Raw genomic sequence first — 27748 nt, 5'->3', positions numbered from 1 at the left:
GGCACAGACCCTGTCCTTCATTACTTTATTGGAATAAATGTAGATTTAATGCCTTAACTACAAATGAATCAAATGTAACATTTAATACAATAATCATCCTGAGGAAGAAATGGAGATTGTGGAGTGATGGCAACATTAACCTGGGGGATCACTTCCATCTTGCCTTTCTTATGCATTTTTTACAGCTCTGTACACAGATCATTGCAAATCTTTGCAAACCCCTTTCAGATCTTTTTTCTCTTTTCTTTTAGCAAATGTGGGTTCAGCTTTTGCAGGAGTCAACACAGCAACACTCCTTGTTCAAAATGTACTCTCATGATTGACAAACACAGTACAGTTACCATTTTAGCCAAAAATAAAAAATTCAGGTAATGCTATCTATGCTAGTCTTCCTCCGAGGAAGCTCCTTTACTTCAATACAGCTATCCTGGGGGTGACCTCTTGTCCCTTCCTTTTAAACAGAGCTACACCATTGCCACCAGCATCCAGGGCAGGATACAGAGCCAAAACTATCTCCCGCAGAAAAAAGTACTATGGAGATGTAGTTAACAGGGGAGCCCCTCAGTTTAACAACAAACGTCCACTTGGAAAGGCAGACAAACAGAAAAACCCATCCCAGAAATACATTTCTTTGAGGATTTTGGTTTTGCTGTTGATCTTCCCATTCTCCTCAGTTAAAATCACCTTAGAGTGGATATATCCCAGTCTTCTTCTTTCATTTCCTCATTTCATTTCCTCTTGTTATTCTTTAAAGAAAAAATTTAAAAAAAAAAAAAAAAAAAAAAAAAAAAAAAAAAGAGAGAACTCTTCCCTTCTTGAAAGGATTTTAAACCTGTGTTTAAAATGACTTTCAAAAACGAAGGGCTTTAGCTATCCTCTGATACCAGGTCTGGTTGAACAGTATTCAATACCATTCAACACCATATTTTTCTGAAGATTGTGTCTTGGTTTACTGCCAATGTCCTTGATCAGAGCACAGAAGCATTTACTTAGGAAAATAACATTAAATGGCAGCCCATGGCAACAATAACAGCTCCATTGCTGGAATACACTCACAGAGGATGCATGGGTGGCTCGATGGCCCTGAACACTTAAGTACATTTTTTTCCTTTCAATTCCCTCTGGTACATTAATTTTTATTGATAGCTTATAGCTATGGCAAGTGGTCCTGGTTTTACTAACTTGCAGGACTGAAGAATATCACTCATGTGGAAAAAAAATTCCCAACATAACAACAAGCTGCTTGGCCACCAGGCTGTGTGTTTGTATTTTTAAAACACATCCCTTTATTAAATTGGAAAACCAATGGCTCCTCCCTTCCCTATCTGCTCACACATTAATTTCTTTTCAAGATTAAAAAAGCCATAATTTCTCTAATTTCACAGAATTAATCGCTGGTTACAAAGTGTAGTGGATTTGGGAAATGCACATTTTCTCCTTTCTCAATGTTTTCTCAGCACAATGGCTGAATCCTAAGAAAAAATATGCAATACATAATGTTACATGGAAATGTAAACCTCAACAAGTTGCAGGGAGAAAGTAAGTAAGCACCACTTCATTACAAAGAAATTTGATACTGCCAAAGTTTCCTTTTCCCTGCCTGTATCTCTGCATGTATCACACACATCTGCATCCAGTTTTACCTTAAAAACACGATCTACTAAAATGAAGCAGGAAAAAAACCCAAATTCTCTGTTCCCTTGCATTAAATAACTGATTTGTGACAAAAAGACCAGAAAAAAAAAGGCTATGGCATCCAAGTGCAGAGAGTTCTCAGTGACCATGGTCTGTAATCAAGTGTTTCTAGAGCCCATGCTGGAGGTTATCCCCTGAATCCTGAAGTTAATGGATGTTAATCCTGATGTTAATGCTCAGGTTTGTTTGTTTTTTCCCACTGAAATCTTAAGGGGACTTTATGTTAATCCAGAATGAATCCAATTTCTGCTATTTCTACATATGTGACTTAAAAATGACCTTGCATTGTTACACAGCAATACAGCTGCATATCAGCAGCCAGAAATCTGGAACACGTGGAAATTGCTGAGTCAAGCCTTTAAAAGCAACACACACATTAGTAATGCTAATGATACTTGAAAATAAGTGTTAAAAAAATACCAGCGCATTACAATTCTCCCATTACAAACCCCAGAGCTCCTATAAAATGAGTGTTCTTTCACTGAACATGAAAGTAGCTCTGTCCTCGTGTATGGTTTATCTTCCACTGCTCACTGAAACATCACCACATACTCTGATTAAACCTGCACAGGCACGAAGGAAAACAGCACAGCACAAAATAGCCACAGAATCACAGACTCATTAAGGTTGGAAAAGGCCTCCAAGGGTGATCAAGTCCAACCTTTGACCTAATACTATATTGAGAAGTGTCACACCTATTCTTTTTTAATATTCTCAGTTATCCCATGGCTCCAAGAACCCAGGAATGAGTGTTTGACAGCTGTAGAGACTGACTTCCCAAGCTGTGGTCTCAGCACTTTTCACTTTTTGCACTACATTATACAATGAAATACCACTGGTCACGATCGGAATGGCAGAAAATAAAATTATGATGGAAAATGGAGCTCATCTTCATTTCTAAAAACAACGGAAATTTGGATCAGACTGTTAATGATTGGACAAATAAAAATTATTTCACAAGGATCTTCTTTTCCAATTTAACAATGATTACAGTGGTACATGTTAATTACCTGAACTATTCTCTATTTTAGGGCATCTGTGGTGGGTAGAACTGGAAAAGAGCCTCATACTGGGATCACAATGAGTCCAGCATCAGGGCATTTGCCAAGGTAAAGGCTTCTTAGAAAATGAGAGACATAAGCTCTTTTAATTTGATAATGCATCTAATTTTTATACTCCCATCTTTGTTTTGTCTTTTTTCCACATTTGAATACCCAGAAAGGATGTAATGAAACCTGACTAATCAGCATTTTCACAGATGAATCTGATCTCCAGGAGCTCTTTGGGAAAATGATTGAGGCACATGGGTTTTCTACTTCTGATTAGGAATCTGCAATCAAAAATTATGTTTACATAAAGAAACTTAAATATTATCAGCAGCATTTAGCACTGCAGAATTGGCACTAATGATAGAAATTAAGTACTGGTGAATCACATTTTAAAATTCTAACACTTGAAACAACAACAACAATTTTCCCTTTTAAAAACAAGAGCTGTGACTTCCTGATGAAAGTCCCAGAGGTATTTTCTTCTTCTCTGGAAGGCATATTTCCCTCTAATTAATTAGGGTGAGGGACTGAGGCAAAGTGAAAGGATGAAGGAGAACCTGACTGCTCTCTGCAGCTCTGGCTGTTCTCTATAAACTGCAGAGAGAAATTTGCCCTGCAAAGGTGTTTTGCTGGGCTTTGAGCACCTGGTTACGAAGTGGGGCTCCAGCCCTTGGCTCAGGGAAGCCTGAGCAGCACAAACTCTCTTCAGGCTGGCTCCACACTGGCCAGACCCACTTGTTTTGGCTCAGAGTGACTGTCCTGAGAAAGGGCTCAGGATCCCTTTTACTGCTTGCATTGAAACAAAATATTGATTGGGACTGCTTTTAATATGCTTCCTAAATTAATGTTTGGTTTTCTTTCTTTTCCTTCAAGTATTCCCAGCAGCTGAATTTTAGAAGCAGTTCATCAGCTCTGAAAACATTCCAGTCTCTATGTGACATTTCATATTCATGTGAAAAGAGAAATACATCCTAACTGAATTGAGAAACATCTTTTATAACGGTGAGAGATAAAGAGGGAAGAGAGAGATTGTTCTACAATCATAGAAAAAGATCTTGGCAAACGATTCTGCTGTACTGAGATTGAGTAAGGGATACAGCAGATATTTTGTCATTTGTTCCCTGGGTTTTTGACTGGCTAGAGCAGTGAGGGAAGCGTTATCATAAACATCTCTGAATTGCTAGAGGAAATTTTATTGTCTGCCAGATTCACAAATTGAAATCGATCTTCATTCTACCACTACCAGTTTTGCCAAAGTTTCTGCAAAGTAGACACAACAAAATATGGTAGCCTTTCAGGTTACTTCTGATTAAATTCATATCATTTGTCTTGAAACAAAAGTTTTTTTTCTTTTTTTTTATCTGACTGCAACATATAATTTTAGTCAGCTAACACTAAATTAGACACCCACTCAGATTTATTATGATAAGAACATTCAGTAAGCTAATTTCAGGATGATGACTCCTATAAATTCTTATAATTTATTATTTAGTACTTTGGTTTTTAATCATTAAGTACGTGAAGACTTTGTAGGTCAAACCTGTATTAATGAAGACAGTAATCTATTTTTCAAACTCTCTGCTTCTCACCCACCTTTCAAATTGTAAATTAACAGAAATATCTTTAAACATATGTAGAAGAACAAAGGGAAAAATTGAGAGTATTTGCAGCACCATTTAACAAACCATTTCTGAGACCGTGTCTATTAAATCCACTTCCTCACAATTTTTGCAATTCTTACCAAAGGGAATGCTGAAATCAAACAAAACAAAAGATAGGCCTTAAATGAGCAATTTTAATAATCAGAACAGCAAAAATGAATGGAAATTATGCAAAGATAAGCACTAAAGTTTTCATTAGATTGTTACATTAGCACAAATGGGGTCATTTAGAAGAACTTTCTCTTGCTGGCCACAGGTTTCTGAAACTTAAATATTAACCATATGAATTTTTTAATAAGCAAGTAAAGATATCAGAGGGGAACTCGTCTTTCACTCAGCCCATGCTCAGCACAGGCTGTCTGATGGCTCCTCTGCCTGGGAGGGACTGGAGGGAGCTCTGCTACCCTAAAGGCCTCTGACTACTTGAAATTCCCATTCTGATTTTACAGATGCTGGTCCTCAGCACATATTGACCTTTTACTTATTATGCTACATCTGTTTGTTTTTCCATCTAATGTTTCATTGTCCTCCATTCCCTCGTGCTTTCATTCCCCGTGGGACATTTAATCCTTACAACAACACTGGACATTCTTTTCAGAAATGCATCGGGACTCTGAAAATCTGAATAGATCACCCACAGTACAGCACATTAAACTACTCAAGAATGCTGTAAATCAGTTGAAATGTATTTTTAGGAAGAGCTTCTATAACTATTTCAGATCTCACATGCATGCATTTATCTTCCATTTGCTGTTGCAAACTTAGTGGCTCATTTGTTACTCGGAATAATAGTTGTGTCATTTCTCCATGCAATTAATAAAGCTTTGTGCCATGGGTACCTAGTAAATGAAATTCACAACAGGAAACAAAGCCCTGCAGCAAACTGCATTGCTGGAGCTGCACCAGGTTACAATGCTTCACTGGTCCTTGACCCTTTTAACCTTCCAGCACAGGAACAAACATTTCTGGGAAATATTTAACATTGTGCATGCATGAATAAACAACATTACAAATAACTTTATTCAGACTGTAGACAAGCTTCTTCGCTGTCAAAAATATATTTGGGTTTGATGGAAATCACGTGAAGAAGAGTCTCACCTTCAAACAGATGTATAGAAAAGAACATGGAGGAATCCCAAAACAGGACAAAAGATTTAAAGAATTGAATACTTCAGGTACTGACTGATTTAGCCATAGAATAAACCACTGGTGATGACTATATTGTAACTAGAACTAGAGGAACAGACATCTCCTTGGTCCTCCAGTGTTTTCACAATACAAGCTCTGCCAAAAACGATTGTGTCTGGAGAGTGGGTTTGAGGGCCACAGGGGACAGGAAGGAAGGGGGGAAAGAAAGGAAGGAACTGGGCTTGCTTTTGGAAGGAAAAAAGAAGAAAGGAATGGAAAACTGCAAGTTAGTATCTCTGTAAGTGTCCTAGACCCAAGAGGGGTAAATAATCCACAGTCCAAAGGGAGCTGAGGCAGTGGCACTGGTCACAAGGAAATGTAAGAAAGCACATGTTGAATTTTACCAACAAAATGGTGGAGATGGCTAAACTGATGGCACTGGACCTTAGTGGGATCACTCAATCTATTTTTTGAGTCATGTGGGAAGCCTTTGCCTCCTCTTTGTATTAGGTTTCCAATATAAGCATTCATGACACAAGGAGAGAAAAATTTCCAGTAAACAACGTTCATCTGCATCCCTGCCTGGAGAAATCACTTCCAGGGAGCTCCATCACAAAGGCCATTCTGTTCTTGGCTTCTGCAGCTGGAAGGATTCATGTCACAGGAGTTTTAATGGTGCTCTAATAAACTCCAAAATGCAGGTTTTGAGATGATGGAAGCCAACTTCTTTTGTTTTTGATGAGAATAAAACTGCTCACAGAGCGGCTGGTTTTGGGCTGCAGACCCTTCCTGCTGTGGTCTAGACCAAAACCAACAAATCTTTTTACAAAGGCCACTGCACAGCTGGGAAATGATAACTCTCAGGCACTGTGGATTTGGGTCATATTTGACCTAATGATCTAGAAGTGAAAGTCTCCTTAATCCCATTACTAACGCTCTGACTCATCCGGCTCCTGATTCTAAAAATGTCTGTTAAACTCCTTAAAAAGTTACGTTTTAATCTGAGAATATTAATTACATTTAAAATTATGACTCCCTCATGATTTATAACCTCACAGAAAATACTGCATTTTCATATGTGGTTTTGCAATTTTCACTTCTATATACCTATCATTTTCCATTGTTTATTTTCCTTGATTGATGGTAGGGCTTTGGAGGTTTCCCATTATGAGCCTTATAATTATCACTGGTAATAGAGAAGCTCTTCCTATTATATTCAGTGAGACTGCCCAAATTATTCATTGTAGACCATTGGTACAGGACTACAAGGAAATAAGAATTTATTTCCAGTCTCAGGCATATGCTAGATAAGAGGATGTATTTATTTCTCCATGTTTCAAAAGGATTAAGGTTTGAAAAAATAAATATCACTTAGCTTGTCAGCATGCAGAACATTATGGTGCTGAGTTTAAAGTCTCTTTCCTGGGTTAAGTACGACAAATCTAAAAACGGGAGGGGGGAAATCTCAACTATATCCTTACTCAGCTAAATAAATGAATACTATAAATTCTAGCTGTTAAGCAGGTTTACAGAACAGACTGCACAAAACTGTATCTTGGCTTTAACAGTATAATGTGCTTATTTAGAAAAATGCTACAAAATTCCAGAAGTCCTTGACCCTGGCTATACCAAGAGCTCAGTGAATACATCATCTGGGTTTTGCTTAATTATACATAATTAGGAAATGCAATTATGCTTTCAGTGTTACTCTGCCATTAGGAAGGAGTGTAGTGGACAGCAATAACATCAATAGGATACAGGTCTTGAAATGAAAAAAAATTACAGTCAACCTATACAACCAGACAAAACACAGGAAGACTACTAAACCTTAACATTAAAAAAAAAAACCATTTTGCTCTTGGTAATAGAAAAATACATGTTTTAGAGGCATTTTCCCAGTCTTTTTGTTCAGAGCATTATTTAATGATATGCTCATTTGCATCAACAATCTGAGTGTCACCATTTTTTTTCTCAATTACTTTGATATGCTAACTTTCTAACATATTTATGACCTTTTATCATCATTTCATATGCTAAACTTCGTCCAGGCCACAGATTAGAGAATTACTTTAATTATGTCTTCTCTGAGAATTTAAACATTTTCTCTGTGTGCTCCTCCCTATGCAAGTGGTGCTCAGGCACCATGATTAGGAATGCTGTCTGCAATAAGCTCATTCCCAAAGCAAAATTTACATGGCTTGGTAACGTGGGAAGGCAGCTATTTCATGCCTTGGTGACTGCCCACCAAAGAAAACAGAGAGTAGATGAATGCAAGTTGACAAAACAGATATAAGGAAAAGAGATCTGATCATCTCCTACATCACACTTCTGCTGTTTTTGTTTATCATGCTTTAACTGCCCGTTATAGCAACCAGCTATAATAAAATAATACACTCCATTAAATAGATGTGTTACCTGTAATGTTTGTTCAGTGCTGAGGAATATTTCACCAAAGTAGAAATTAATAATATGGCATATAGTCTTTCACTGGGCTTTGCCCTCCAAAACTTCCTGGAAAGACAAGGGTGAGGTCAGCTGCACTCAGCCCTGAGGGGTGGTGGTGGTTCAAGGGCAAGGCAGAGCTGTCCTCTTAGATGTGCTCCCAGTCTGGCAGGGACCCTTCTCTGCCACTCTATGAGAGCTCTCCAAATCAAGTTCCATCTTGCAGGTCAAACTCAGGCAACAGTGGCTCTCCCAAATGCAGCCGGCAGCCCTTTGGAGGGACAGAAACCCGGGGCACAGCGGGGTCACTGGGGTCAGCCCGTGGGGTCACTGGCCATCCAGCAGGACGTGAGAACTCAGAGTCACTGTCCCATCCTCCCGCCACCCCAACCAGCCCCGTGCCCAGAGGCTTCAGTGGGACAGCACAGAAATGCATCTCTCAGGGTGCATTCCATGTGTTCCCCAGAGACACCCCACACCTCTCGCCACCTGCCCTTGGTACAGCCACCCTGGCAAGCTGAAGGTGAAGCTTCTACTTAGGAGCAGCAACATTTTTTTTAAGACATCATTGCTTTCATCTCAAGAGCATCTGAAAATAGCAACAATTCTGTAGTAGTATTTCAATTAATATTTACAGTCTGTTTCTATGTGGGATAAAGTCTTAAATACTATAGCAGCAGGCTGATTTTAGGTTTTTTTAAGGATATAACACTCCACAAATTTAATTTGGTTCTGTTATTAAAATCTTAAACAGTGGCTCTGCCTTAAATACCAGAGGCAGTTTGAACTGGATATGCTCCCATTTTTCCCTTAGTGTTTAGCTCTGCTGCCATGCACTCTTAAACCATGTTTTGTTCCACAAGCAACTGCAAGAGCTAAGGAGGTGCGTGAAATAAGATCCTCTGTATAAAGTGCCTATCAGTTTATCAAACTTCCAGAATTCTTCTGAAACATGCAGCAACCAGGCATCACATTTATAAAATAAATGTAATATACACTAGATGTAATCTAGGCTATTTTTATCTGCATTATATATCTCTATATCTAATATAAACTACTTACATGTTATCAGATATAATTACTGAATATATTTACTATTTGGAAAAGAGTGTAGCAAAAGATAGAGAATGAAGATAAAATGTAAGGGAATGCAAGTAATTCATTACTTTAATTGCTTCAAGAAGCTATGATGATGCTATTCTGCTATTAAAATAAGTTATTTAATTAATCAGCCAAACCTACTGACAAGAATCCTTAAACCCATTTTTACCAACAGCAACATATCTGACGAACGTATGTTTTGGAAATACAGGATACATATGATAATTAATTGTAGTAAATTTATTTACAAACTGCACAACATTCAGGATATGACTAAAACGGGTGTGAAAAGAGGGAAGCCATCAAAAACCCCTTCTTTTATTTCCCCATCATACTCCAACTCTCTACACTGGACAAGATTTTAGATTTTAACAAACTGTACAACAAGATGTTTGGGGTTTAGTCTGCAAAGCTGTTCCACTGACACCACTACACTTGTTTTTCTAATGGGTCCTATATTTTTCTTCTAAAAAGTTTCTATAAATAATAAAAAACAAAAACACTTTCCGATTATGAAAGGATTGTTCTAAGTACAAAGTGTTGTCTGCTACTCACTCAGCAGACCTCTATTAAACCCCCACAATTTGGCTTCAGAAATAAGTGGAGGAAAACCTTGCTGCACCTCCAAAGTGCTCAGCTTTGAGCTGTGCCAGAGACCTTTGAACAAGCTTTATAAATGACATCCATATTTGTCCATTTTTTGACTTAAATTGCTTTTGGTTCAACTGCATGCAGCACTGAATTGCGTTGATGCAATGTCATATGGAATGACATAAAACACAGAAAAAAGCAAGTTGCTGGCTAGGATTAGGAAAGAAAGGAGTCACGGCCCTCGTTCACTTCAGTAAATGTTGGAGAAAATGAAAATGAAACTTCTGTGAAGAGGTAATCTCTTCAAAGCTCGATAAGAGCAGGTGGCATTTTACAAGTCTCAAGTTTTTCATGTTATATTTAGCAGGTACAATGAAACAATTTACATAGAGTCCAAGACTGCTTGTGCTCCTTTTTCTCTTTTTCAGAGTAAAGGGACACATTCTGCAATTCATTGGGTTCTTAGCATGCAAGCTGAGGTTTAAATTCAGCTTCATTCCCGAGCAGGGAATCTCCCTCACCATTGTTTGCCCACAGCAAAGGCAAAGGTGAATCCCAGAATTTGGGAGGAATATTTTCATCTGCTCCAATTCTCTTCCTATCAGCAGCTTCCTGAACTATTCTTCCTTCACAACTAAACCACTTCTCCCCCTACACCCCAGGAATTTAAATGCTGTGGAGAAAATATTCTCAGAGATTAATAACTTTTGCAAGAGCAATCTCTGATCTGTATGGCATCCATCTTTCCATATATCCCATAAAAAATCCCACAAGGCAATTGAAAATGCAGCATAGTTTTCTGCATATATTTTGATGAGCTCAGATAGGAATGTGCCTTGTGAATCTGAGACTTGAAGGACCTATTAAGAGCACCTGTAATTTGGATGCTGTTTGTTTGCATGCACCTAATTGTGGTGTTTCACATCTTTCTTGTTTTATGCAGCCAAAACCAGTCACTAGTCTATTCATTGAAATAGAAGGAACACCCACAATCTAGGCATTTTAAAAGCAGGATAACAATGTCTTGTTATACACAAAAACATCTATTTCCATGAACTCATGAAAGGTTTTATAAATTTTAACCATCAATAAAATATACAAATACTCAATTGGTAATTATTTTTGCAGTTAAAAATCCTTTGGAACAACACTAAATTGCATTATATGGAATGAATATTAAAGATGGATCTAGCTAATAATTTAGAAGAACTTCATAACGTGCATTCTTTTACAGATAACCTCAAATTAGTCAGAAATTGCTGTAATTCTCACACAATTATCACATAGTGATAGTATTCATAATAAGATAAAAGCAAGGAAATTTAGCTGGCATAAGCTTACACACAAACATCATCCTTTTTTTGTTTAAATATCTATTTAATAGTCTGTGACTTCCTAAAGCCTTACAAACATCCCCTGATTCCCAAGACTGGTATAGGCAGGTGAGGTTAAGGCCTGTAAGAGTGGAAGCCAGGTTGGGGTCAAGCATTTTTAAAAGTACAGAGGCTGAATCCTGTAAAAGATACTGAGAAAGATATCCAAAATGCAACCTTGACCTCTTCCTCATTACCATCTAGTGATCATATTCAGAGTGCAGCAGGATTGAAGGAAGAAAAAGTTTTCAAGACAGGTAGATTAAAACAGTTTCATTAAAATAGTGCAGCTTGCTGTTTGGATTTCTTTTTTCTAGGAGTAAAAAGCCAGAATTTGATGTCATTCTCACATTTCAGTGGGCATTTTGATATCATTCACACATTTCAATGTGCATTTTTCAAATCAGCCTAAGCAAGAATTCATACAAGTTTTATTAGGAGTGGAGTATACAGCAGTTATCAGCTGCTCTGGAAAGTTTGCTCTCTGCTTCATATAAAGCCAACATGAGGTTAACAGGAGAATGAGAATTTTTTTTTTTTCCAGCAATAAGGGCCAAAATTCAGTGCCCCTACAAGGGTGACTCTTGGCTGCAGATACGCATTTTTTAAGAAATGCAGATATTTATATTATAATATTATTATAATAGCAAGAGGCTTGTTGAAGGAGATAGAATATTTCTGAAAATTTGAGTGAACAAAAATGGAAATGAATGTTCATAAGCTGGCAATTCCTTTTGGCAGTTTTACAGTTATGCTAATATTAAAATAGACAACCTGACTTTACTTGAATAAAGACTGATACTGTAAGAAATTCAAGAATAAAAAAAAATTAAATACTACAATGCAATGTATTGTACCCTTACGTACTGCACACAATGAAATATGGATAATTTATTTTAGAGCTTAATATCTTCAGTAGAACTACTGATTTGCAGGAGTCAGTAAATATCCTTAGTCTGATATTTCAGATGGCAATGTCTTCAACATCTAATAAGAGTTTTATCAAAGAAAAGTATATTAAATTTATGTATTAAATGAATGTCTCAAGGAGACAAGCAGTTCAGATTTGATCACACACAGTGTTTTATTAGGTAGAGCCCCAGCTTTGTACATCTGTGTATTCAGCAGCAGGATTAAGCTGGTGCTGTGAATGGAAACCGAATGAAGCCTTTGCTTTGTTTCTGTGCAAATCTTTTATATTGATATTCTATTTCTGAGACAATGAGTAGCAGTCTTTAGTGATGAAACCCCATCTCCTGTGGCTGAATTGGCAAGCTGGGTGTGCAGGAAGGGGAGCAGGCAATGGGAAGTTGTGCAGCCTCTAGCAAGAGGTATTTAATTCCCAGCAGACACTCCCCAGGTACGGCCACGGGTCCCATGTCTGAAGTGAGACCTGTGTGAGTGAATGCAAACTGGGAACCAAGCAGTGACACACTGATTGGTGCCTAGAAAAACAAGAACTATCAAATGGAGATTTTCTTCTGAAAGCCTGACTGTTGCAACTGGGACATTTGTGAAAACTCTAGACACACAAAGTTCATCCACTAGTCTCAGCTGCCCAGACAATAGAAGTTCAGAAACCAGTCTCAACTCAAACAAAAGCCATGGGATTTTGCCTATCTGTAGCCATGCTCTCTTTTTTCCCTGTGGTAAGCATATGGTTGCATTCAAACTCGGGACATTTTTGTCCCAGCTATGTCACAGATTTCAGGAATGGCTTTGCATAAGTCATTTGGCCTTTGTTCAGTTTGCAGGCTGCAGAAAAAGCCAGGCTACTGCATTTTTTCTCTTTTTGCAGCAGGGAAATACAATACTCAGATGAGCATAATAATTTATGTATCAAGCAGATGTGCAAAAGACAAGATCACAACCTTTACATCCAAACCCTGTTCCACTAATAGTACTAACATCCCATCTAACATACTTGCTTCAGTACAGTGATACATTTGTTTGCAATGATTGTTACATTGCTTTTGATTAATAATTAAAGAAAGATGCCTAACCCAGGAGGAAATCTTAGGGAATGACAGAAACATCCATTTATGATGGCAAGGAGGTAAAGTAGTACAGCAGTCCCAAGAGAGCAGCCACAGCTCAGATGTTACCTCCAATACATGCTGATGCCATTCTGCACTGTCAAATAAAACTGAACAGCACAATAGAGATATGTGACCAAAACTGTCAGCACCAATAGGTACTGCAGAAATTGTGTTAGGAAAATGGATGTACTAAGATTCAATTTTTGGATTGTATAAAGGTTTAATTTGGTGACCTTGTAGGTCTTCTTGTAGAACAAGGGAGAGACCCCACAGTATTTAAAGGAAAAGAAAAGAATAATCCATTTTTTGGAAATGCATATTTATCTCTTTATTTGCAATCCAGCTGACTGAGGATAAAAACTAACCTGTACAACATGATGCCTTTGTTCCAGTCATCCCTTCTCCTTGCTTATAATGACCAGGCTCACTGCTTGGGATGCCTCTGCACTCAGTTTGGGGGCAGAAAGGGAAACTTTAATTTAGAATTTTATGATAATGACAATGCCAATAAATCTGTGGGCACCAATGCATTTCCCTGCACAAAGACACAAACCCCCCGCCCCCCCCCCCAAAAAAAAAACAAAAACAAAAACAAAACAAAACACAAAACACAAACTTGACAACCAAGTCCACAGATGCAAAGGTAATTTCTATGTGATTTTACTCTGAACCTTTAGGCATACTTGTGCTTCACTTGAGCCATGTCTGCAGGGTCTGAAGATGTTCCTGCTGGGGCTGCAGGTACACCTTTATCTGTGTGAAGATTAAGGTTACCGCCCTCTACTTCCCACGAACCAAGGACAGCCCCCAGGTGCTCATCACTGCCTTCTGCCTTTTCCCAGCAGCACAGGCAGCCACCCCCAGAGTCCACCAACAGAAGAGTCGGCAATTAAAGTTATCTAATTCATGTTGGTCTTTTGGGTTAGCACAGACTTAGCCTTTGGTGCATCATGAGTTTCAGCCTCCCAGGAGGGGGCAGGGCAGGAGGAAGGGGGCATCTGAGAGGGAGAGAGGGCTCTACTCTCAATCCTGGATCAGTCAGTCCACAGCCTTCAAGGACACTGATGTTACAGCAAGCAAAACTTAAAACCTTTCTAAGCACATTCATCACACAGGTAGGCTGTGTTTTCCAATTTGGTGTGATATACAACCTAGGATTAATCAGCATGCATTGGAAACAAACAAAACAAAAAAAAACAACACATCAAAATTATTTCAACCACCTGCACAGTATCTCTTGATTGCCAAAATACATCTTCAGGCTGACAAATTGTAACAAGATTTCACATTAGAACGAACGTGCTGTTGATGGACTTGACTCGTGCTGTCAGTTATGGACTGCTGTTGCCTTTTCACAAGGCCACTTGAGCAACACAGTGATAGTACAGTGCAGAAGAACCAAATGTATCACACTTCACCACAACCCTCCACTCTGATGCTGAACATAACAATCCAGCAGACTCCAGTGCAGCTTCCCCCTGAGTGATCTTTTCATGCCTGCACTGCTCCAGCTCTCGTGCAGGTTTTGCCAATGACTTTCAGAGGGAAGAAGATGCTTCCTCTTCCCCTCTCGCTCCATGGACACTGCACAGCACATGTGGCAGCACAGGAAATGCACTGGGGAATCACAAGTCACCACAGGGCGTTCTGCTGGTTCATACATTGTTTTCAACAAGACTGCAGAGGTGAACTTGAAGGTAGCTTTTGGCTCAGGAACGGGAATTTAGGTTGTTTATTTATTTGCAATGATAGTGATGGAAGACCCGGAGGGCGGCTGCTCATTCCCCTCTCCTACGCTCTGCTGGCTCCCAGCAGCAAACAGGAGACACAGGCTCTGCCCTCTGCACAAGCCTGGGTAACACTGCTGTGCACAGACCCTTGGAGAAAGGACAGACAGTTTGGAAGCATCCTTTGAAAAAGGTATCCTGTGGAATGTGTGCCCCACCTGACAGGACACTGAGTCCTTGTTGACTTAAGGAGTTACTGCAATTTACAGCTATGCACTGCCATATATTCACCCCCCTCCGAGTCCACAAAATGCATTATTACTAGATAAACTTATGATGGAGTAGGTTCAAATCACAGTATATTTGTGAAGAGTTGCTGTTGCTACAGCCTTAATGACAATCACCCCGGCTGGCTGTAATTATCTGTGCACACCAAGGAGAAAGGTGGCAGGGAGGAACTAGGAGAGATGACAAATGAAGCTCACAACAGCAGTAAATATCCCATGCTGGTGTTCCACAGAATGGCCAAACAAAAGATTGGTCAGCACTGGTCATGTTTCATTTACTTACTTTTAAAACTACTAAAAAATTATTTCTAAAATTGCTACAAGTGAAAGGATGAAACTTCATATGCAACTTTTAGCCTAGGAATATAGCTTTGCAAAATGTTATTAACATTATCTCCTGAAATGGAACTGTCCTTGGATCCTTTCTGTTTAGTGATGTTAGTGATGTTGGCTGTGTTGTGTTTCCGAGTGAAAAAAACACCAGCGTTTCTGGAATAATGTGTTTTAGAAGGAGATGGAATGGAGGTCAAATTTAAACAAAAAAGAATAAATGAGCATTAAGAATGCACGTCTGTATTTAGAAGCTGCAAACAGTGCAGTTTGCAGTTCTGTACATTTATTTGATTTTTAATATCTTTATAATAAAAATTTATTAAAACTGGCTACTGTGTAATGCATGTCCTGTTCTCCTAATATATTTCTACAAAATCTGCACTTGTATATAATAAACTTACATATAATGAACAGCGTTGAGCCCATATGACAGAACATGCTTGGCACCTCATAATTCTTTATTGGCTCCTTGGTTATTAATATTTTCATATTCATAGATATTTTCAACCCTTTATAGAATTACGACATTAATAGAGAACTAAAGTCTATACATATAACACTTAAGTTCTGACTTATAATGGGTAAACCCAAAGCACTTCAAAGTCATTCTTATGTGTCTCAATTTTCCTAGCCAACTGCAGCCTATTTATTTAAGTTTAACCTCCCAGGGCCCTGACAATGACTAAGCACAATAGGGACAGTTAAGAAGGGCATAGGGAGAAAATTAACTCTGATTTTGCTTATTTTTGTTGGTTGAAGGCAGAACTGTCACCTTATTTTAATGCATTCTTATTCCCTACCTCACAATTCAGATAGAATGAAGATATAATAACGTGATAATCGAGTGCCTTCACAGAGCCCACCAGTGCATTACAACTCCAACATGCAGAATGCAAACATCTGCTGGCATCATTAAACCATTTCTATACTCTACATACCCAGACTTGACCCTGTGACCATTTCTACCATTAGATTTGAATGACCTCAGCAAAAGAGCTGAAAGGCCAGAGTATTAATTCACAGAACCACAAGCTCAATTTAAGATTTAATTTGAGATAACTAAGAGCAGCTGAAGGTGTATTCAAACTTATAAGTGCAGAATAAAAGATCTTACCCTGTTTTTCAAGTTAAATATAAATTCAATTATTTTTAACAGATTTATTCACAACTTTACAAACAAGGCCAGGGTTCTTCTAGCATACATCCAGCTTAATATCTGGCAATATGATGCTTCTGTTTAGCAAATTTTTTTCTAATTTATGAATGTCTTTCCTACAGGGATTTTTCTGCATTCTGATTATATCCCTAAGGGGGAAAATGCTTCATTTATGAGCTATTCCCACCATACAGCTTTGAAACGCTCACTTTTATTCCAGCTTAAATTAGCTAAAAGCCTTTTTGCTCAATCAAGATGTCTTTACATCTAAAAATCTTAACGTGACAATTAAAATAACTGAAAAGTCTTCTATACAGTGCAGAACAAATGATAGAGTGTGGAAGATCTGTCCCCATCTGGCTCTTTGGTAGGTTTTACAGTGCAGGATGTACAGACACGTTATGCAGGTACAAATACACACATTTTTTGCACATTACCATGTCCACAAAACTTCACAAATGAGAGAGGCACGGGGAGTGCAGAGCTGTGTGCCAGGACCTGCCAGTGTAGCTTCACGTCACCTGCTCCCTGAACCCGACACATCTCCTGGAGATCCGTCCTGATATCCCAATCCTAAATCTGTTCCATCCATCCCCTTTTTTCCAGGTTTAAATGGCCCTGCTTGCTCTGTCAGCTCTCCCTGGTGGTGCAGGGATCACACAGGAATCAGCTCCCTGGTCTGCCTGTGGGATGAGCACAGCAGCCACCACTGCTGGAGCCATGGGGACACCACAGCGTCCATTCCCACGGGGACAGGGGAACAGGCAGGGGCCAGGCACCCCCCGCAGGTGAGGGATCACCCCACAGCCACTGAACAGACACAAACACCTCCCACCAGCACACCTGGCTCAGCTCAGGAGCTCTGGCAGGACTCTGCCCCAGCACAACAGTGCAAGAGGAACATTTCATCCTTCATGGATGGCTTTGCCACCAGCCTGCCATCCCTGAGTTCACAATGGAAAAATACTTCATATATTCTTGGACCACATCTTTACTTATTTTGTAAGTAAAGTAGCTACAGAAATGATATAGATATGTCTACACTGCCCTCAGAGTTAATTTTACATCATATTTTAAAATCACTGCTGTTAAGCCAAGCATTTTGCAGATGAGCAGCTGCAAAGGGTGATGAGCTTTATTTACACCTGGCTTTAGTCTAGGACACAACAGAACAGAGTGCAATGTACACTAAGAGATTTGAAATCACCTGTGGAAAATCAGGCATTATGCTGGAGTGAGAGGGAACATTCATAAAAGTTACCGTGACTTTTCAGTTCTGTGTGAGAATGTTTTCTAAGTGATTAGGCCACAGTACACATGGAGTAAAAATGCAGCCCAAATCCCAGCTCACCAAGGTGAGTGTAACACAGACCTGTTCAATGCAGAAATACTGCTCAGATTTTTCAGACAAAGAGCATCCCCTTGTCTGAACCCCATCATCAAGATCTAAGGGGTCAGGCACTCTGCTTGCTCACCTGAGGGGAAAACAAAAACAGGCATGCAGATCCATTCAGCACAATATCATATGTGGCATATCCTACTTTTTCTTTTCCCATGTCTTCTCCCTTACACCCCTCCCTGCTTTTGAAGAAAAGCATTTATCACTTTCCTCCTAGGTGCAAAAAGTGACTATGGCTAGGTAGGGCAGGTTAAAATTTTCTCTGACTCCTCAGCACATTTGTCATGCAGGCGGTCTGCCTGCCGAGGAAACCTTTTCACCTCGGGCTTATTGTGAAGACATACCCCATGAGAAAGGAATAAGGTGAAAAATGATGATGTCACTAGGTTGTTGCAAGGTTAGCACACCCTTAAATGGAGTAATGGTAAATGAAGCAGCTGCTCAGCTCCCTACGTATATATGACATTCATCCTCCCATCCTATAAAAGTGCAGGACTCGGTAAAGACTGAGCACAAACTACTTGTTGACATAATTAATGCTGGCTCAAGGGATCTTTCTAATCGCCAAGTTGGCTGTATTTTGCAAGCTTTCATTGGCAAAATTCAAGTAAACTTCAGCCAAGTTCTGTATCTATTTTGTTTGTGTCTTATGTGTTTCCCAACTTGGAAAAAGGAGCCAAAATATTCTGGTAGCTTTTTAGCCTTGTGATGGTTGGTATTTTAAGATGTTACTGGCTTTTAAAATATACAAATGTTTGGGGGAAAGTGTAACTGTCTAGGAGAGATAGAGATTATAAATTCATGAGAAAAATATAGGAATAAGATTAATTAATGAGTCTTGGGTTGCTGCTGTCTTAACAGCAGACTTTCTGCATAGGCACTGCAGAAGGCTTTGAATCTTTTGTCCCCTGAATTTTCCTATATCCAGAGAGAGACAAAATTTTCCCAAATAAAAGTAAGGAAACTAAAGAAACCATTTTTATATAATTTCTTTTTCCCTTTATATTCATCAAATGTTGAAAAAACTTGTAACCAATTTGACTTCTGCAGTTTCATATAATTGCATTTGGATCATGGGACAATGAATGTTTATTTGCCTTCTGTGCAGAGTTTGATCTAGTTTGACAGAACTCTTCGCTCCAGAACTTTTAGTTGCCCATAGGAAATAATTTATGCAAGAAGGACTCTTTTTTTCCCTGCATTTCTTCACATTACTTCAAGTCTGCTCTAGTTTGGAAACAGTGCCTAAATGTCTTGGTAAGCAAAATAAGATAATGTAGTTTCATAGTGCAATTTTAATTTAAAGGGACGGAAATCAGCTGTGCAATTACTCTAACTGTAATGCACATTCTCTAACATTGCTTGGTGACAATAATCCACCCTTGGGTCATATTCAATTGTTTCTTTTATCAGTGACATAATGGGGGAGTCTATTCCTCACAGTAGTTCATAATGGTTTTACTAAAACACTCTTACAACTATTGCAAATATTAACACATTCCACACAGCAGAGAAAAAGCCAGTTTGTAATCAAAGACAATTTTTTTCTTTTTTATTTTTAACTAGATAAACATTTTTACCCTGTTGTGTATAAGACACAAACCAAACCCAGAAAAACCTTCAAGGTGGAAAAATCTTTCTAAATATCCCAGTTTTACTCCCACTTTTCTGCTGTTATTTTGAAAATGGCAATGCTAATGACTTTCTTTGTAAGATCTCATTTTCCACTTTCTTATCCCTGCCACAGATCTGCCCCCAAATGCTGCTGAAAAGACCCCTGACATAATTCCTGGCTCAAGCCCATGAGGTACAGAAACACTGCACAGATAAAGCAAACCAGCAGGAAAAACCACTTAATGTAGGCAACAAGAATCTTTGTATACTTCCAGGTACAGCACATACCTTAATTATAAATTTGCATATGTATTAAATGCATTTTCCTATGCAAAATATTGTGTATATGTGCATGATTATGTACATATTTTCAGGATTTGCGTGAGAAAAGAGCAGATGTCATTGTTATGTCAACATTAAGCTCTTCTGTAAAATGTGTGCTTCAGCATCTGCCTTGTGATTAGTAACAGGCAAATACATTTTAAGTGTTTTTCTGTTCGATGACCAGAACTATTTTGAGAATAGTCCTACTGATATTACATTCAACTGCACTGTCCCATGACTTCTGTATTGCATTTGTCTCGGGCATTGTAACTGTGAAAATTAAGCAGATGCAGAACTCACCCTGCTGTTGTGAAACCCTGGAAAACGATGGAATGTTTTGTGTTCCATGTGCCATCAGCAACCCCAAAACACTGACTTCTGCATTACAAATAATACATTATTTTCATACAGTTCTATCCATTTTCCTCTCCCCACCAAGATGATTATGCACTGACCAAACACAACCCACATTAATACATTCTGCTGAAAGAATCACCCAATAAAAATGAGGTGATAACATTAATGCCATCAATTAACAGCAGACCTTTCCTCTACTGAGACAACAGAACCAAGTATATGGCATCTCCCAGGGAGAACAGCAAATAGCCACATTCTTGAGATAGCATGCAATTTTCTGACTTGTTTAATGAACTCTGAACTACATTTCAGGCAAGACATGACAAATGCCCAAGAGAAGAATGCGTGGATTCACTTTCACAGAAATTTCTTCCTAAGCAACAAGAAGAATAAATAAAGTTTTAAAAACACTGTAAGATAAAATATAAGTAAGAGGATGTTGAATCAAATCAACAGATTGCCTGAGAAGAACTCCATCCATCCCAGCAAGAAGTCCTTGGAAGTATTATATAAAGTAAGGGATGTACAGGTCACAGAGATCACACAGATGCCAGCAGGAGGTAAATCATACAGATTACTTACTTATACCCCACAGCACTCTGTGTGGTGTTGCATTTAGTGTTCCCTGTCATGAAAAGTAGGATATGGAAAAAAAATCCTCCTGAGGGCTAAAAGTTGCTTTAGTTTTCCTAAGATTTAGAAACTCTTGGCGCAGTCTTTTGGGATTGTCACAGCTTTGTGTACATGATCCGCTACGATGTAAATACAAATTGCATTTTTCACTTGTGCTTTGCTCTAATTCTGGTACGACTCCATACAACAGGAAAACTCTGCTCCCCTCCTGCACCTAACTAGCCCATCACCCTCACTGGTAACTGTCCTTTCAAACATCTGCAGAAAGAACAGAAATGGCTTTTATACAACACCAGGACCTACCAGAGGGTTTGGCAACATAAGGAAGACCTGAAAGAATAACAAGCGTGGGCTGGGTTACTGTAAATTCACATAAAACTCTATTTTTATTTAAGTTTGTGAGGACCAGCACAGTAAATCTCAATCTAAAGAAACTTGCCCATCTACCTCTTCAACAGCAGCATTGCTCAGAATACAGAGGCACAGACTAATTATCAGCACTTTATGCAAAGTAGACTATAACATGAATACTTTTTATACTTTTTACACAAATTCAACAAAGAACTAATAAAACCTTTTACATTAATTGCTCGCTAATTTTGCCTCATCTTATCTCTGCTGTGTTAAGTACTGTTGCATCCTTCAGATTATTTTTAAAAATAAATTCCAGAATAATTTTGCAGAAGCAAAATGTTATGAATGCTGATAAATGGCTGAAAGTAATATGATTTGTGTCATTATTAGAGGATGTACGCTTACTATCAGAAGTGCTTTCATGACAAGGAAGGTATTGAAATTCAAAAATGTTTCATAAAATGGAAACCTTATAATCTTGCAGGTATTTATCCTGCTGCTAATTACTTCCAGGGGGCCTGGAACACATGTAAAAGAGCAATGGATATCAGCAGGGAGCATTTGCTAACTCAAAAAGTTAGAAAGATCATTTTCCCTAGAGATAAATAGCTGTTAAATCTGTCAACTTAAACCTTAATGCGTAACATCTCAAATAATCTCTATTCTCTTTACAGACAGCCTGTATGAGAATTAATGCAGCAATAATCTGGTAGACAGCGACTAGCAAGAATTTAAGAGATACAAGCCTCCAACCAACTCAGCCTGACCAACAGTATTGGGAGGTTGATGCCAAAATTGACTGCTCCACAAATGAATAATTTTCTCAGAATATCAGAACACTTTTAGCTAAAGTCTCGAGTGATGGAGTTTTGTCTCACTATCAGTTTGCAGGGAAATGGATTGTGTGGATATATTCCTGCATGAATGTGTGCATCCAGAGCTCTGCACACCCCCACAGGCACTGTCCCAAGGGAGCTCACTGCTTCCAACACATCACTCAGATTAGTGGCAGCTCCCAGTGTTGCAGTCTTCAAGCTTATTAGTGCAAATGGGTATTTTTAAAATATCCTATTGAATTTCTTCCCAAAATAAGCAGTTTTGCTGTGCTTTTAAAGTAAGCCCAAAGCTTCTTGTATCAGCAGTGACTGAAGCAGATCCAGCACCAGGTGAGCCTGGAGCTGACCCAGGCTGTGGGATTAGGGACAGGACAGGGATGCACACTTTGGGATGCACACATCCATGACACAGATGGAACAAGCAGTGCCCACAGGGTCCTAGAAACTGCTGTTCTCCAATGGCTGCACCCCAGACCTCTGCAGTAACTAATCCAGACAAATGACCCAGTCAGAAACAGCAACTGTAAACAGGCTGCACTTGCTGACATTGCACAACTGCAGGGAGAACCAAACGTGGAGGCAAAAAAAAGAGAAGAAACAAGAAAACCTACCCAAACCCAATGCCAAGGTTTGGGCCTCCTCCCTGACTTGGCTGACATGACTCATGGAATTAATGTTGACACACGTAAACTACTACACATTGGCCAGAAGTGAACAAATACCAGATAAAGTTCTGATGTATTTAGAGAAGTGATTCAAAAAGGACCTTGGGATAACGGTAAACTCATTGCTTAAAAACAAAAGATGAAGTGACAGGGAAAAACACTGAGAGCCAACACATCTTCTATTTTACATGCTTATACCCACAGTTGCTTAGAATGAGAATGCATGTTCAGTGAAGTTAGAACAGGATTATTTAATTCTCCAGCAAAGCCCAGCCAGAATATTGTGTCACCACCTTATAAAATGATATTAATATAGCACTTGAAAAGGCATTAGGAAAAGCAAAGAAGCTGATTCATGGACTAAAAAGTGTGAGCTTATGGGACCTAAGTTCACATGGCTTAGAAAGAAGATATTTAAACATGAATTTGAAGATCATCTATATCTATATATACACACACATATATAACAGAAACCTTGAAAGTGAAAGAAGCCAGTTGCACTTGCCTTTTTAAGAAAATACATTAGGGACAATAATAAAAGCTAAAGAAGATACACATTTAACAGAAATTGAGACACTCTGACATAAAGAATATTGAGGAACAATATCCTTCCTTAGTCAAATGAAGTCTCACTTTAGCACTTGTCAAGGACATGTGAGTGGTAATGTCTAGTGACTAAATTTAGGTCATATGCTCTTTCATGCAAAAGGCAGAACTAAAAAATTAGATGGAATAGTAATTAAGCAAAGCCCAGAAGTGTCCAGTTGTGCTGGGAGAAGAGTTGTGCTCAGAGGTGTCCAGTTGTGCTCAGAGAGCTCCTGCACTTCAGGGAGGTTGCAGCTCTCTGTGCTTTGCACTGCTGATTAATGCTGGGGAGAAGAGAGGCCAGACCTCTCTTTTCTTCCTCTCATTCTTAGCAGTATCTCCTTCTGGGACCAAAAGTCTTGACAGGATTTCCTTGGGCACCACCTTGCCTTCACCTGAGCTATGGGACATAGTTCAGAGGGTACCAAGATGGCCCAGAAATTCTTCTCTCCCTTCACCCCCTTCATGTCAGCACCAGGTACAGCTGTAATCAAACCCAAAGTGAGTCCCTATCTGCTAAAATAAAAGAGTGCAACCTTCAAGTGCTCGTTCATTTCTTTTAACCACCACTTTTCAACATTAAGGATTATTAACTTTAATGCCATTGGTGAGAAACTTTATTATGTTTTCAAGAAATTGCTTTAAATCAAAACTGCAGATGAGGCATTTTTCTCCCCTCAGAATTACATGGTTGTGTTGGCAACCAGCAGGAATCCATTTGTGCAATAGAATTACCACCTCCTGGAGGTGAAAAATGGGACAAAAGCAGGAGGAGTATCTCTTCTTAAAAGTCAAGGGAAAAAGGGCAAATCAGGAAGGAATGGAAGCCCTGGGAATGGGAAAAACTAAACAATCTGATATTGATTTAAGCCTTAAGGGAAGTTACCCTAACATAACATAGCCGCAGTCCTGTACAGAGATTTAACAGCAAAGCTGCAGAAATCAGAGACAGAAGAAGTCACTCCCCCCCTTTTCCATTCCAATCCCAGTCCAAGTTCAGCATCACTGTGAGATTTTGAGGTCTCAGTGAATTCAGCAGGGCTGGGCCATTTGGCACCAATAAATGGACCCCATGTCTCAATGGCAAAGAGGCTGTAGCAGCTTTCATGGCCATGAAGGCTCTCCTGGCTAGAAAGTCTTCCCTGAATGAGCTGCATCTCTTTAAAGTGAAAATATGAAAAATGAATAGAGATATCCCTGTCTGAAATTATGATACCTGCAAGAACTGTTTAGTGTCTGGAGTACAATATGTATTTGGCTTCTGAGTAAATCTCATCAGCATGTGGAAAGTTAAAAATGTGTCATACAGTCAAGGTTTATGGAGAAAAACAACTTTTGGATTCTGCATTTGTTTTCCTCCCACAATTAAGAAAAGGTTTCTACAGGTGTGCAAGATTCAGCAACACACACGTGCTAAAATTTGTGTAAATGTTTTATCTCAATAACAAAAAAGGATTTCGTTTTCAAGTTGAAACTTCATTTTAAAGCTTTTGCAAAATAACTCTGTGCTGGGCTGATCTGCTATCCTGTTAAAGCTTGCAAAGACTTTTTATCAGAGGTATAAAGCCACTGAAAATAAAGACACTTTAATGGACACCACATTAACTATGGTATTCTGAGCAAGGTGCAGCAGTACAGACCAGTAATATTTCTTCTTGGTGTAACTGTACAGCACGGTGTAGGCAGAGCGCGTGGATAGTCACAAATCCCCAGCATTATGCCAAGATGACAGAGTACTTGTCTTTTTTTGTTCTTGTGCTGTAATTTATCTTAAAAAAAATGGACCCAGGTTTTCCTGCATAGTACGAAAAGTGTCCAGGAGAATGTCATAATGGCATTACTCCTGCTAGAAAAGCTAATCTACTTTACACTGTCCTCCTTTATGAGGTACTGTCACTTCCCAGAAACAAAGGTATCCGCATAACACTTGCTGAAAATAAGTTGTAAAGCACTGTCAGTTGCTCTGCAGAAAAATGCCAATTATATCCCATGCTTTTCTTTCTTTAGCTTACAAAATATGTAATGTTTGATGAAAACTGTGCCACGGCCTCATTTAAGCCCACATGATACAGATGTTATGCCATTCTCAATGGTGGGAAGAGACCATGTACACAGTAATAAGGACCCAGCAGAGCATCCCCTCTTGCAGCAGCCAGGGGCTTGCACAGAGTGACATCCCCAGTCAAAGCAAAACCATCATTTTGCAGAATACACTATTGCCTCTTTGGTCATGTACAACACTGGCTGTCATTTTAAGAGTAGAAGTATCTCAGTCTTTCATATCATGACTTACCCAACCTGTCTGGTTTTATTCTTTACTTTGTCTTAAATTCATTTTAGCTGATGTCTTCTTTCTTTTTTTTTTTTTTTTTTTTTTTATATTTCCCAAGATTTAGGGTATCTTAACCAACTTTTATACTGACTACTGGAAAAATAAACTCTACTGATTAAAAAAATATTCCAAATCTCAGATGGAAATTTCATAAAGTTCATTATATAAAGACTCGCTCATACACACACCCCAGTATAATTTCTATTTGTTTCCAACTGCTTCCTTTCTCAACAGAATCTTTAATTCTCAGATTTGTGGCATCCCAGGGCAAAGATGACTTGAAACTCCCACACAATCTTGTTTTTCTCATTCCCATTTCTCAAAAAGAATAACTTAATGCAAACAAGTTTGTAGAGGCTAAAGGTGGCTAAGTAATTTACTTGTAGGAAATACATTTTTACAGCACAGACAAGAATATAAGGACTACACAGAAATTAATGTCTGGAATTCAATCATACAATGCCAGAGGACAGTAATGTCAGAGAAACTCTCTTAGTGAAAAATTTATTGTTTGCCATCTTTGAAACCAAGCTGTTCTATGAAAAGGGTTTTTCCACATGCCTAAATATAGAACCTAAAGAACATCAACAGATAAGAGGAATTTAGCAATAGCTCTGGTAACTGGTGTTGCTAACTGACATGGTAAACAGTTCTGAATAGCTTATATGGGGCCCTAAAAAGAGGACTAAAAAACCAAAAATAGAGGGTTTTGTCATTTTAGAATACAGCTATGAGCTACCAAAACATTTCTATTGACATGAAAGTTTCTATTATTCTTCCCAGGCACCTAAGAGGTTCCTATATTGAATGGCAAGAAGAGCAAGAGGTAAGGCAAAAAAATACTGGGAAAAGGACATTGCAGACTACAGCTTGGTTTTGAATGAGGAGATAAATAGCCTTCTTTGAGAACAGTATCTTCAGTATCTCTGAAGATTTACATCCTATCCGAAAAGCATCCACAAACCCAAATCTGCCCAAAATTCCTAAGAGGTAGTGTGGCCTTTTCTAGTCTAAGCTTTACACAAAATCTACCTGTGCCCAAATACAGGACTGTATTCCACAGCCTTTTCATTTGGGCTGCTTGCATTTGTCCTCTGTTTGAGAGAAAGGAGAATGACCTTGTTGAGGGTTTCAGATCAGTGGCCTCTCCTAACACAGCCTATTGCAACCACAGGAATCTACATCACAATACAGTTACACTGAAAAATCAGATGCCTTCCAGCCTGCTGAGATTGGATGGCTTTTTCTTCTTTTTTTAGCTTTTATTTTATTTTTTTGATGGTTTCTCCAGACCTTTAAGTTGAACTGTGAGCTACTCAGTGCCAAATATTAGTTCTGTTCCTCCCAATTTAACACTGCTTAGTTTAGAGCTTTCAAATGATTATTTTAAAAATATTTTCTGGTTAAGACTACATATCTGTCCCTGTAAGCATCTGTTTAGGAGCAGAACACGATAGAGAGAGTTACTCTGGTACACAGAAAATATCTCCTTTTTCAATGAGCTGGTATTTTTGAAGAATAATGATGACTAGATAAACCTAAAACTTTTATCAACATTGTTCTGTTGACCCTAACCACAGGTCAAAGAGAAGCCAGTGGATTCCAGTAATGTATATCCTGATGTTATAAGATGCCCCTTTGCTAAAGTTTTATCAAAAAGTGTTCCTATCAGTTTGCATTAAGGAACATATTTGCCATATAGAATCGGCCAGTGCAATTTAGTTTTCCATGTATTATTTTGCACAATGCTTTCCTAGCTGTTTCCTTCCAGGGATTTGCATTTCAGGGATCAGCTTGAAAGGAAAACCCTGGAAGAAAACTTGAGCATGAACATATTCTGTATGAGCACACACACATGCACACTTCAGCTACTGCTCTGACATTTGGCTCCTAAGGCATATTCCTTCTACCCAGAGCCCCAAATAAACCCATAAGTAGAAGGAATAAAAGACATTAAGGTCCAGTATCTGATTTTCTCTCTGTTAGAGTAAGCTCTTCCCTGAGAAGCATTGGCACTGTTCAATTCAGGCTGCACATTGCTGCTGGAAATGATAAAATGTCCTAGGA

General features: G+C 38.7%; 1 protein-coding gene across 4 annotated transcripts in view; it reads right to left on the bottom strand.

Annotated features, from left to right (window-relative positions):
- The window catches only part of WWOX (WW domain containing oxidoreductase), a 485118-nt gene that overhangs the window by 180253 nt on the left and 277117 nt on the right, over positions 1-27748 (bottom strand). The window contains exon 9 of one of the 4 annotated variants that reach the window (XM_068203078.1): positions 18022-18057. The exons of the other annotated variants lie outside the window; for them this stretch is intronic. Coding sequence (XP_068059179.1) covers positions 18037-18057 — 21 coding nt within the window. The 3' untranslated portion in view covers positions 18022-18036. Of the gene's footprint in view, positions 1-18021; positions 18058-27748 lie in introns of those variants that run through there. 4 annotated transcript variants of the gene reach the window in all.

This window comes from Anomalospiza imberbis, chromosome 12 (genome assembly GCF_031753505.1).
Source record: "Anomalospiza imberbis isolate Cuckoo-Finch-1a 21T00152 chromosome 12, ASM3175350v1, whole genome shotgun sequence".
NCBI lineage: Eukaryota > Metazoa > Chordata > Aves > Passeriformes > Viduidae > Anomalospiza > Anomalospiza imberbis.
The sequence above is the reverse complement of the archived record's forward strand: the minus strand, read 5'-3'. Positions and strand labels throughout refer to the sequence as shown.